The 12,945-nt window shown below is 60.3% G+C and overlaps 1 protein-coding gene across 4 annotated transcripts in view; it reads left to right on the plus strand.

Annotated features, from left to right (window-relative positions):
- The window catches only part of PRKCD (protein kinase C delta), a 29,025-nt gene that overhangs the window by 8,444 nt on the left and 7,636 nt on the right, over positions 1-12,945 (plus strand). For all 4 annotated transcript variants that reach the window (XM_025884871.2, XM_025884872.2, XM_025884873.2 and 1 more), the window contains exons 3-9: positions 7,353-7,486; positions 8,550-8,749; positions 10,526-10,586; positions 10,756-10,918; positions 11,009-11,040; positions 12,142-12,227; positions 12,481-12,610. In XM_025884871.2, the coding sequence (XP_025740656.1) occupies positions 7,372-7,486; positions 8,550-8,749; positions 10,526-10,586; positions 10,756-10,918; positions 11,009-11,040; positions 12,142-12,227; positions 12,481-12,610 (787 nt within the window). In that variant the 5' untranslated portion in view covers positions 7,353-7,371. The remainder of the gene's footprint in view (positions 1-7,352; positions 7,487-8,549; positions 8,750-10,525; positions 10,587-10,755; positions 10,919-11,008; positions 11,041-12,141; positions 12,228-12,480; positions 12,611-12,945) is intronic.

Raw genomic sequence — 12,945 nt, forward strand, 5'->3', positions numbered from 1 at the left:
CGGACGGCAAAAGTCTTCAGTGGCCATCTCACCTTTTCCCGAGCAAAGATGAATGTCAACCGTGGGGAGAACCACGGGTACAGAGGGACAGGGTGGAGGAGCAGACTTGGGGCTGCCCTCTGGGGAGGCTGGCGGAGAAGCCATTCCCATGGCCAAGCACACACCATTGCCCTCACCCCATAGGAGGCAGGTGGCCAGTTCCAGGTTTAGAACTGGAGGGTCCCTCTCTGCCTCCCCCTGGGGCTGCCCCATCGGCTTTGTGGTTTTGGGTGAATTGCTCCATCTCTCTTTGTTAGGTTCTGCCCAGTGAGTCTGGAGCTCAATAGAGGTCGTGTGTGGGGTGCTTGGCATGGCTGTCCTACCCGCAGCAGGTGTACGCCCTCCCCTTCTCCTGTGTACCAGGCCTGTGACCGCCACCTGTGACCCCTAGCCTTGTCCTTGGCCTCTGCTGTCCCCTCAGACAGGTGGGTGGGGAGGCCTGCCCAGCTATCTGCCTGACTGGCCCCCTCCTTCCCTTGTGCACTTTGGACTTTGCTCTGGGCCAGGAGGGACTCTCTCTGCCTCCCTCAGCAGGGAGGCCCAGCCGGCCGACGGCTGCCCTTCCCTCCTTAGCCATTACCCCCAAGGGCTGTGCTAGAAAAAGCTCCATCTGGACCTCCCTGGTACCAGCGCCTAGTCAGATGTGTGTGGGTCCTTCCAGGCTCCTGCGTTTGTGCCCGCATCGGCCTGGAGCATCTCTTCCTTGTGTACCTTGTGCTCATGGTGTGCCGTGTGCAGCTGGATCTCCCTGTGGTGGGGAATGCGTGAGGGTGTCAGAGTCCTGGGTGGCCTGCGTGGGCCTGAATGTCTGTCAACGTGGGGGGGGCGGTGTTTCTTAGTGTGTGTCACTGAGTCATTGTAGGCGTGCGTATGTGCCTGTGGTTTTAACCGTATGCGCGCGTGTCCAGCTGCAAACAGGGTTCCCCATGTGTGACTGTGTGTTTGGGCTGGTGGGTGTGCCCGTGTGTGTGCACATGTGTGGTTATTCTGGGAGAGGCCCCCATGTACCCCCCACCCCAGCTCCTCACAGAGGCCCCCTTGTCCTCAGTCCTACCATGAAGGGGCCTTCGTTCCTCCCTCGGGGGTACCTGGAGCCCTCCCTGCGGCTGACCCCGGGGCTTCCCCAGTCCTAGGACTAGCTGAGTGACTCAAGGCCTGGGCCTGGTGTGGACTCTGCCGCCAAGAGGGCCTGTCCTCCCTGCCCCTGGCTCCGCGTGCCGGCAGGAGTGAATGTGAGCCCGTGACAGCTGGTCCCAAGTCCTGCCCTCGGACTCTTCCAGCCCCTCTGGCCAGGTGGGCCAGCTGCACCCCTGCATGCCTGTCAGATTGGAGCGCATCCTGGTCCCCACTGCACCCCAGCTCCTCTCACTCCCTTCCTTGTACTTACTGCCTGAGCAGCACTCATGTCGCCCTCTAGTTACACGTTTATGTGACTGTCCCCCAACGAGCTGTGAGTCCCATGGCCCTGTGCATCTTGTCACTGTGGTGCCTGCCGGCGGGGCCTTCGGGACTTACAGCCCCCCAGCCCATCGTGTGCGGAGTTATGTTGCCACCAGCGCGTGTTTTCCTGGGAAGAGGACCCGAGTCCTTCACTGGTTCAGGGTGTCGCGCCCCCCCCGCCTTTTGTGAGTGCAGAGGCTTCATTCGTGCTGCCCAGGCCTTACCTGTGATTCCCACTGGATCCCAGTGGGCTGGGCCAGCCCAGCAGTAGGATTTTTGAATGTCTCCTCAGGGCATTCAGATGTGCGGCCAGGGCTGAGAAGCCTGAGCCGGGGACAGAGACCGTGTCCAGAGAACAGACCCGGGTCCTCAGCATGAGCTTCCCAGGCAACTGCAGAGGGTACCTGCGGGGGGAGAGGTTAACATGAGGTGGGGGAGCAGCCGGCTTCCTGGGGGAGGGAGGAACGATTCCCCAGGGATGGCCTTTAGCACTGTCTGAAAGGATATATAGGAATTATGCAGGACACGCTGGCTGAGGGAACAGCATATGCAGAAAGAGGGGCTTGAAAGAGACAGGAGTTCACAGAGCAGCCAGAGGTGAGGTCCAAGGTGGAGAGCAGGCCAAGGCCAGACTGAGGTCTGGGCTTTCTCCAAGGGCAGGGGGAGCCCGGGAGTTTCCACGGGCTGGGGAGGGACCAGGAGTGGTAGCAACTGGGAGGGGGTCACTGGAGAAAAGGAGGAGAGTTCACTGCAGTGGGTTGGTCTGTGTGGTATGAGGGTGGGGGCAAGAAGGAGCATGGCAAGGGGATGAGGGGCTAGTTCTGGGGAGGAGCAGGTGTCGGGAGCATCCCCTGCTCTGGGACTTGGCCATGACCTGAGACCATAGTTGGGCCTCCTCCCAGGACAGGGCTGGGCATAGGGAGGCTGGGGCACAGGCTCCGGTGGAAGGGCATTAGAAGGGCCTTGCTAGCCCTTCCCCTCCCCCACCTCCTGCTCTTCTTGCTGAGCCCATTTCCTGGGTTGGGAAACCCCTGTGGCCTCCTTGACTTGCTTCCGTCTGGAAGGCCATCTGGGGAGGCCAGCCTCCCTGTCAAGCCCGGCTCCCTTGCCCTGTTGCAGCGCTGCCAGAGCCAGCCCAGCCCCCTCCTATCGATCACACTGCCTCTCACTCTCCTTCCCTGCCACTCTCTGGGCCTCATGTGTCCGCCCTCCTTCATTCACCCTTCAAGGCCCATGGGGGCTGGATATTGAACTCCCCCCTGGTGATGCTGCCCTCTCCAGCCAGCCTTGACAGGCAGCAGGTGGTGCCTTCCACGGGCAGGCGGCAAGGGCTGGCCCCAAGGTTGGGCAGGTATGTGTGAGAAAAGGTTGCATGGGAGGGGCGCATCTTCCGCCCCCAAGGGTCTGTTCATGGAAGAGCAGACCCAGCAGGTGCCTCAGCTTTGCCGGCTGGCTTGCTTTGCTTGACCTCAGCCTGCTCCAGCAGACTTTCTCGGAGAGCCCCCCTCCACATTTGCCCACATTCCCCGAGAGCCTGGCCAGGTCTGTCTTCTCAGGGCCCCGCTTTGCTCCTCTGTCCCACCCTGTGGCCTGTAAGGAGAGTCCCATGCCAGGGGAGGGCTGGGGTCAAGGGGACCAGGTGGGGTCTGGGGCCTGGAGACTCTCACCGAAGGACCTTGCCCTTGGTTCCCACCTCCCTGTGAAGAGGAGATGTGCATGTTAGTCTCTAAAGGCCCATCTCTTGGATACATTTTGACTTGTTGGGTTTTATTTTTCACCATTTATAAAACTATTATCAAACAAATTACCATGATTGCTGTAGAAAAATTGGGAAATACATTTCTGTTCCTGTTGGCACCCCTCAGGCTACGTCTCCTACCCCACCCCCTTTGCTGGAACACACTCACGTGCATACATGTGGAGATACGCAACATGCACACTTGTCCTCTGCTCCCTGGGAGCTCCAACCATCAGGTTCACTCTGGCCACCTCAAGGTTGGCCGTGTCCAACTTGCCCTGAGCTGCCTGGGAACAGGTTTCCATTGCCCTGGAGGAGGTGACCTGCCTGCTCTCGTCCGGCCCAGCACTACCTTTCCTTACCTCTGGGTGGCTCGTCTAGGGCGGGGCAGGGGGTGGGGCAGAGTCAGTGGCCCTCATGCCCTGGGACTGGAATCTAGAACAGCCAAGGCTTCCCTAGGTTTTGAGCAGTAGAGGCTGGCCCTGGGGGCTGGGACTGGAGGGAAGAGAGCAGTTCAGGGGTTAGTATCACCCTCGTACAGAGAAGGAGGAGGTCCTCAAGGTCAGGCCTAGGACCAGCCCACAGGGGTTTGGGTGAACAGACTCTGGTTGAGCACCAGGAGATCAGTGCCCTTACCCCTCTCCTTGGTTCCTCTGTCCTGTGTTTGTGTGTGTTGCTCCTGGCATGTTTCTCTGTCTCTACCTTTGCTCCCTCTTTCCCTTCATCAATTCTTTCTGGCATGGCATACTGGAAAGAACATTGGTTGCAACATCAGGCAGGCCTGGATTCAAATCCTTCTACCACTTCCTGGCTGTGTGACCTTGGGCAAGTCACTTAGCCTCTCTGCACCTGTTTACTCATCAGTAAAATACCCACTTCCAGAACCAGCACAGGGATGAAGTGAGCTAATGCCATGATGAGGTTAATCTGGTATGTGTTGGCCTCAGGGAAGGATGATCCTTCTTGTAAGTGGGGGTGCTGAGACTCACCCCCAGATCCTCTGACTCTGTCTGGTCCTCCCTGCTTCGTAGGGCTGCCTCTGGAGAAGCAGGGTGGTAGAGATCCAGAGCCCACTGGTGGCTGGGAAAGGGCTGGCTGGCCTCAGTTGGTCCCTTTGGAGGCCCGTGGGAGGTGTGCCCTTGCCCCCTCTGTGGCCCTGCAGAACAGCATGAGGCTGAGCCAGTGGCCTCCCTTTGGGGCCTGTGGGCCTGGGCCTATTTGCATGGGGGCTATAAATAATCGGCGCACCCTGCTTTTGTGCCGTTTCTTCACTCCCTGGTTTCCCCACCAGTGTTCAGACTCTCTGCAAGGTAGATGGGCAACGCAGGCTCTGCTGTGCAGGGGGGGCACTCGGTGTGCAGGGCCCGACACCTCTCCCAGGGTCACGTGGTGAGGGAAGAAGACGCCGGCTCATGGTGTCTGTCTCCCTCCTGGGGTCTGGGCAGGGCAGTTGGGTGGAGGGCCTGCGCTCTAGTTTTAGTCTAGGAAGTTGGGGCCGGGTGACCTAACCCAGGGGTCACTGCCAAGTAGCCCCAGGGCAGCCCACGGAACACCTGGGTGCCCCTCCTCATGGCACTGCGGCCTGGCTGTACAGGTTTGGGGCCAGAGCTGGGGCTTGCTGTGGTTGTGGTTTCCTTCCAGTGGCTTCTAACTGAGCAGCAGCTGCTCGGATCAGCAAGAGCCAGAGGGCAGGTCTGACTGGCAGCCTGCGGGGCTGGGCTCTGCCTCCCATTCCCGGGGCTTCTCTGATTCCGTCTCCTCCATGCAGCCCCGGGGTGGTCCTCACAGACAGCTCTTGCTGGGCGACCTAGAGGTGGGAGGGGTCATGGAGTCCGAGGACCACCTGGACTGGGCCCCAGGGGGAGGCCTTGGGGAGGCAGCTTGACCACTTGGCCAAAATGACCAGGTCATTTTGCCGCCTGGGCTACCCTGACCCCCTCTGTCCCAGGAGCTCAGGTCCCCTGCACGCGACTATTGCTCCTTTTTCCCTGCCTGCCCCCTCAGCCCTCATCCTCTGAGACATTCAGAGAGCCCATTAGTGCCCCACCTGGGTCTCAAGGTTATCCTTTTGGGAAGCACGAGGCCCAGCCATGTCTGCTGGGGTCAGGCCCTGGGATTGTGGATTCAAACTTGTGGCAAGTGTGTGTTGTGCAGGGGCCCTGCTGATCATTCTGGAACCCCCAGGGAGAACTCCGTACCTTGGAACCCCAGGCCCAGCAGGGTGGCAGGAGGGGCACGGTGTCCTTTTTGGCCTGAAAGTTTGGGACACTCACCCCGACTCCTACACCCAGCCAGCCAGGCCCGTGCAACTTGCCCTTGTCTTCCACGTTAGCTCAGTGCCCCCCACGTGCCCCCCACTCACACGTCCTTGCAGGCACACGTGTGCACACCTTCATACACACCATCTCATGCACACCATGTGCTCGAGCCCAGGGAGGAGCTAGCAGCCGCCCACAGCCAGCTCCTCCCCCCTGCCTACCAAGAGGTCATGGTAGCTGGCTTGGCTGGTCTTAGGCTGAAGGCTTTGGGACCTGGGCTCCCATGTGAGCTTACACACCCCCTCTTGCTCCCGCTGAGGCGGAGCCAGGCCTGGGCCGGAGACACGGTGGGGTCTGCCTCGCCCGGCCCCTCCCCTCTCCTCTGGCTGCTGGCCACGGAGGGCTGGTGGGGCCCCTGGGCTGGGCTGCAGGCTGAGGTCAGGGTTTCCTGTGAGCTCATCTAGGCTGGGAACAGCAGAGCCCGCTATTCCTCCGGCTGCTTTGTGGAGGAGCTGGGGGAGCCATCCCAGGGGTTGGGGGGCTGCTGCGTGTGCACATGTATGTGGGGGGGCTGGGGGTGCGTGTGTGAGACTGCCGCCGTGCTGGCTTCTGCTCGGGAAGGAGCGAGCACACACCCGTGTGCGTGTGCGTGAGTGTTCGTTCAACCACACTTACCGAGGGTCCTCATGTGTGCGGCCCAGAGCCAGTGTGCATGTGTACCCGTGGGCTTGCGCATGTGACCATCCTCCAGGAAGGACAACCCAGAAGACCCTCAGGGTCGCCTTCTCTAGTGAGCCTTGATCTGAGGAACAGCGAGGAATAGGGGAACGCGGGGCTGACCTGTGCAGTCTAAAAAACAAAGTATATGTTCAACTTTAAAATAGTTTTATGTTTGGAAAAAAATTAGTTTGAGAATGCAGGCAGCCTCTGTAGGTGAGAGGCACCTGCCCCCAAGGGGCTCAGGTTCAGAAGGTGAGGGATGTGGCTGGGCCCTTTCACTGCCCTGCTCCCTGAATGGAGTGGGTGCTTTGTTTTTTTTGTTTGTCTGTTTTTTGTTTTTTTAAGATTTTATTTATTTATTTGACAGAGAGAGACACAGCTAGAGAGGGAATACAAGCAGGGGGAGTGGGAGAGGGAGAAGCAGGCTTCCTGCTGAGCAGGGAGCCCGATGCGGGACTCGATCCCAGGACACCGGGATCATGACCTGAGCTGAAGGCAGACGCTTAACGACTGAGCCACCTAGGAGCCCCTGGAGTGGGTGTTTTGTGAGTGGAATCTCGGCTTTAGGCTTTGGCTCAGCCTCGGGCTTTCAGTTTCTCATTCTGAAAAGTGGGGATGGTCATCTTGGCCCTGTCGGTCTGCCTGACTAGTTATGAGCAAACTTTGAAACCAAGAAGGGCTGCAAGGAGCAGGGTGCAGGGAGGTAGGGTTACTGTCCTGCCCGTCTTGGCCGGCACATGCTGGGTACCTCGCCCAGGGTAGTGCACCGCGGTGGGGCATTAAAGGAGGCCTTAAATGAGCCCCCAAATAAATGACCCGGGGTCACAGACTCACCCGCCTCCAGGGCCCAGGTAAGTTTTGGAGAGGAGTTGAAAGGGGGCCCCTGGCCTGGAGTAGACTGGCAGGTACTCAACAAAGGGGGCCGTACCAGCCAGCTTCTGCCCGGTGGGCTTGACGTCACAGCCAGCAGTCTTACCAGGGATGCCACAGATCCAGACTTCTGGAAAACTTCTCAGGTTTCCCAATGGTAGCTAGCACTAGTGTCTTGTCAGCACACCATGGGAGCCAAACTCAATGCGGTGAGAGCCCCTGGGGTCACCTGAGCACCTCCCAAGGCTGTCCCTCGCTGCCTGGCTTCACCCCTTCTGTCTTGGCAGCCCCACTGCAGGCCCCAACATGGCACCGTTCCTGCGCATCGCCTTCACCTCCTATGAGCTGGGCTCCCTGCAGCCCACCGATGAGGCCAGCCAGCCCTTCTGTGCCGTGAAGATGAAAGAGGCGCTCAGCACAGGTAGGACTGGGAATTGGGGCCCAGCAGGAGGCCCTGGAGGACCCGTGCTTTGTTCCCCTAGAACTTCTGAGGGATCCTTCTCTTCTTCACGCTCCTCTCCCTGCCCAGCCCCGCTATGGATGCAGGACTGTAGGTAGAGGCCACTGAGTGCCCATAGAGCCTCCAGCACTGGCTCCCTCCCCCCACTGGTGGTTTCACCCAACAATTTCCTCATGTCCATCTGTGTCAGACTCTGTGCTGGGCCCTGAGGACACTGCCATGCTCCAGGGCTGACTTGGCCTTGCCCTCATGGGGCTCACGGTCAGGTGGGCAGGTGTGGGAGCCAGACATTGAGTCCTGTGCTAGGGAAGCCCAGAGCTGGGGTCAGGGAGGTCTTCTTGGAAGAGGTAAGTATCTCCCACCATTCCTTCTGGCTTTTGCCCTCACCTGCTGACCCCTGACTCATCCCTTAGGTCATAGCTGAGCTGTCCTTTCCTCCAGGAAGAATTCCCTGACCCTTAGGCTGGGGCACACCAGCTGACCATGACCCAGACCAGGTCTAGAACCCTGGCCCTGCCCTTCTTCAGTCTCATCCCAGCTGTGATTTAATGTTTACTTGAGGGATTAATGGGCTCGTGTCTCTGTCCTGGACTGGGCTCTCGGGGGACAGGCACTGGTTTTAACTTCTCTTTCTGCTGGGTTCCTCACCTCCAGCACCGTGGCTGGCATGAGGGGCCTCGGTGTGTGCTCACTGAGTGAGTGCACTAGGGGAGGTGACAGCTAAGTGGGACCAAAGGACGAGGGTCACAGGACCAGGGAGCAGCAGAACCTAGGTGGGGCCTAGTGGGACATCCTCGAGGAGCTGCTGACAGTTCCGTGTTCTGGGGTGTTAGAGATGACACGAGGCTGGAGAGGTGAGCAGAGCGCAGCTGTGAAGGCTGAGGAGTGGAAATAGCCTCAGGAGGGCCCTCAGGGCGGGGTGGGGTGGGGAGCCAGGCCGACTCCCGGGGCTGAAGGCTGTAGGGAGTCGGGGGAGGGTGGGACAGACGGGCCCCAGACAGACCTTTGCCTGGCCATGTTGCAGAGCGCGGGAAGACGCTGGTGCAGAAGAAGCCCACCATGTATCCCGAGTGGAAGTCCACATTCGATGCCCACATCTACGAGGGCCGTGTCATCCAGATCGTGCTGATGCGGGCAGCCGAGGAGCCGGTGTCCGAGGTGACGGTGGGCGTGTCGGTGCTGGCAGAGCGCTGCAAGAAGAACAATGGCAAGGCCGAGTTCTGGGTGAGGGCGCGCGGGCTGCAGCGGCGCAGGTGTGTGTGTGGGGCGTGGGCACATGGGCTGCAGCGGCGAACACGTGTGTGTGTGGGGCGTGGGCACACGGGCTGCAGCGGCGCAGGTGTGTGTGGGGGGCGTGGGCACGTGGGCTGCAGCGGTGAACACGCGTGTGTGGGGGGCGTGGGCACACAGGCTGCAGCAGCAAACACGGCACACGGGCTGCAGCGACGAACACGTGTGTGTGGGGGGCGTGGGCACATGGGCTGCAGTGGCGAACACGCATGTGTGTGGGGCGTGAGCACATGGGCTGCAGCGGTGCAGGTGTGTGTGGGGGGGCGTGGGCACACGTGCTGCAGCGGCGAACACGCGTGTGTGTGTGGGGTGTGGGCACATGGACTGCAGCAGCGCACACGCGTGTGTGGGGTGTGGGTGCACAGGCCGCAGCGGTGCACGTGTGTGTGTGTGGGGGGTGGGCACATGGGCCGCAGTGGTGCACGTACATGTGCGCGGGCGTGGGTGAGGGTGCATGGGCCGCGGTGGTGCACGCATGTGCGCAGGCCCTGTCTGGCCTCCTGAGTGGCTGCGCAGCTGAGACCAGCTCTGCGATTGATCGGATCCCAGCCCCTCTGAGCCTGTGTGTGAACCCGTAAGAGAAGCTAGGAAAAGACCCTACCTCAGGGTCAGTTGTTCAGGGGAAATGAGCCACTGGATGCCAAGGGCTTACTGGAGCGCTGGGCACATGGTAGGTGCTGAAGAGAGCCACCCTCGCCACTGTGACTACTTTTTTCCCTTTTAGTTTCATAGAAGCAGGATAGGCACATGGTAAGACATTTCAAAATGTACGTAGGGGGATGTCCTGGCCACCCCCCGCCCAGGCACCAGGCCCCTCTCAGAGGCACCCAGTGTTGCAAGTTCTGTTTGGAACCTTCACTGATATTCCAGGTGCAGGCAGGCATGAGGCAGCATAGTTATGTGTCTTCGACGGTGAGAAGACAGGAGAAGGAGAAGGCCGAGGGCCACCACTCACCTGCTGGGGAGCCTGGCCTCCACACGCGCACGTGGCCCCGTGTCCCTCATGGCCACAGGATGTCTGCATGGCCAGGGCGTCTCTTGCCCCCTGGGGTTACATGTGGGCTCCTGCAGCCAAGGTATCCCCATGGGAAAAGATCCTAGACCCTCAGGGACTCTGGTCAGCCTCCAGGGAGGCGTGAAGGGGCCAGGCCAGGAGAGAAGTTGACCCAGGGCTGTACCAACCCTTGGCCGGTCAGGCAGAGATATTTGCGGCACTCTCTGTGCACTCTACCAAGGGACAATGTCAGGCACCAGGCGTGGGTCCTGGGAGCGGTGAAGGTCCTGCCTTCAGAACTGTGTAAGGAGACTGGGCATGCAGAGCCCCCTCCACAGAGAGCACCAGCGCGGGGGTGTCAGCATGCATGTGTCTGTGTGTCTGCTGTGGGGGGGCTCTATTCTAAGATCCTTGTCAAGGGGTCAGCCAGGGGAGGTGGTGGGGAGTTTCCCTTCCCACTCTGTTCCTGGGCCATGTGGCCGGGCTGGGTGTGGGCTGGATCCTTTCACTTCCCCAAATGTAATAATACCCCTGGGTCGGGGGTGGGGGCGGGGCTCAAGGGCGGGGCCGTGCCCACACTGGGCAGACAGGTGTCTGGCTAGGCTGCCAGGACTCCCTTGGGCTTGGGGGACCAACCATGGGGGCAGGTTCTGAGTCCAGCTTGGCTGGAGCCTGCCCTCATTTATGCCCCCCTCCCCCAACCCTCACCCCTGCAGCTGGACCTGCAACCCCAGGCCAAGGTGTTGATGTCTGTGCAGTATTTCCTGGAAGATGTAGGTAAGACCCTCCCTGGGCTGAGGACGTAGGTTCAGAGGCTAGAGCCAGGGCGGAAGCTTAGAGAAGCAGTCCCTATCAACAGTCTACCCGGAGCCACCCTGGGAGGGACTCCAGGAATGTTGTCCTTCCTGGAGCTGGGACTGACCTCTCGTGTCTCCACGGTCCCCAGATTGCAAACAGTCTATGCGTGGTGAAGACGAGGCCAAGTTCCCAACAATGAACCGCCGTGGAGCCATCAAACAGGCCAAAATCCACTACATCAAGAACCACGAGTTTATTGCCACCTTCTTCAGACAGCCCACCTTCTGTTCTGTGTGCAAAGACTTTGTTTGGTGAGGGCTGGCTGTGCCTGCTGAGGGTGGGGTGGGGGTAGGGAGGGCCCCATAGCCAGCCCTGACCTCGCCTGGGGATTTGTCTTTCAGGGGTCTCAACAAGCAAGGCTACAAATGCAGACGTAAGTGTCTCCTCGGCCTGGTTTGCACGCCCGTGTGCCCACCAGCGCCCTGTGTCCCTGTGTTAGGACTGTGTGCCTGGACGGGGGCGCCCTGTGTGCTTGAGGGTGTGTGTGGAGATTCCCACATCCGAGTGTCCATACGAGAGCCACGTCCCGCGGGCGCACAGGCGGGCTTTGCTCTGGCTCTCGGAAGCCAGTTCCCTGCGTCGCTTCCCTGCCCCTCACGTTTGGAAGTGTCACCCTGGTAGCCTGAAATGGGCCTTGGTGTGGTGCGTACACAGAAATCAGCCGATGCCACCCATCGTGGCTCTTTTCCCCCAGACAGGCTGTTCGACCTTTTCCAGTACACCCCTGGCTGCGTGCATGCTTCTGTGGGGGTACGTGTGTGTCCGGGTACACATGTACACACCATGGCAGTGGCTCTGAACACGGGCTCTGGAGCCAGATGGCCTGGGTTCGAATTCCAGCTCCACCACTTCCTATCTGGAGGGCCTTAGACAGAATGACTTCACCTCTCTGTCTCAGTAAAATACGGAGAGTAACCATTATGAAGGTCAAATGGGATAAAATGTATAAAGCTGCATTTTAGGTGACAGGCACATAGTAACAGTTCTATGCAGAGAGCCCACTGTCGTTATTATGCATCAGTACGTATGTCCCAGGGTCTTTGTGTTGGGTGTGTGTGTGTGTGAACCCACGTGCTGGAGCATGAGAGAGAGCTTGGGACCCATTTGCTGTCCTGCCTGTGGTCCTCTTGTAGCAACACTCCGTGCCTCTCACCGCTGCGCCCCCCCCCCCCCCCCCCCCCCGCCCCCCCCCCCCCCCGCCCGCTAGGCCCCCTTGAGCCTTCCCTAATCTCTGAGATCCTCCGGATTGGACTGTCCTCCCTGCCACTACTCTTTCCAGGCCCATCCTGCCAGGGCGGGCAGGAGGAGAGAAAAAGCAAGCTGTGGGCCCCAGCCTCTGTGGGGTGAGGGGGTGGGCGGTCAGGGAGAACAGTGGCTTTGTAGAGGAGGGCTGGACTGGCCCAGCGGCACCAGCTCATAGCCCTGCCCCTCCTGCTGCCTTCCCATCCCCCCCCCCGGCCTGTGCCTCCTCAAGAATGCAACGCGGCCATCCACAAGAAATGCATCGACAAGATCATCGGCCGGTGCACCGGCACCGCAGCCAACAGCCGGGACACAATAGTGAGGCTGGGCCCGGAGGGGGCGCCTGCGGGGGGGGGCTTCGCCACCTGGGAGGGATTCAGGCTCTCCCCAGCCTTTCCCTGTGGAGCTCACCCTTCTCCCCATTTTTCCTGGTCCATCCTGGGACTTCCGGATTGCCCAGTCCCCAGTGGAGCCCTTTTAGGGCTTGCCATGCATGGGGTTGGGGGAGAGCTAGGGGTTGAGGAAGGAGCTGACGCTGGCCTGTGACCCTCAACATGTGACCCCCCCCCAGTTCCAGAAAGAACGTTTCAACATTGACATGCCGCACCGATTCAAGGTTTACAACTACATGAGCCCCACCTTCTGTGACCACTGTGGCAGCCTGCTCTGGGGGCTGGTGAAGCAGGGATTAAAATGTGAAGGTGCGTGCTCCCCAGCTCTGGGGGCTAGGGCAGGGCAGGAGGGCCCTCCCCGCTGGCGCCGACCCACCCAGACCTCGTAAACTCCGACTAACTAATGTAGCCGTGGCTCCGTGGCTGGAGGAGGGGGGCTCGGTGGCCCCTCTCCACTGGCCCCGCCACCTCTGCCTCTCCCGGTTACCTGCTATGTGACCAGGAGGCCCCACCCCTCCGAGCTCAGTGTCCTCATGGGTAAGATAGGGTCAGAGTCGAGTGGGGCCCAGAGAGCCGTGAGGGGCAAGCAGAGAGAAGGTGTTCAGCTGAGGCCTGATGCACACTAGCAGGTGCTCAGCAAACAT

Source organism: Callorhinus ursinus, unplaced genomic scaffold (assembly GCF_003265705.2).
Source record: "Callorhinus ursinus isolate GAN/ISIS: 27379988/994484 unplaced genomic scaffold, GSC_fseal_2.0 scaffold15, whole genome shotgun sequence".
NCBI classification, from domain to species: Eukaryota; Metazoa; Chordata; class Mammalia; order Carnivora; family Otariidae; genus Callorhinus; species Callorhinus ursinus.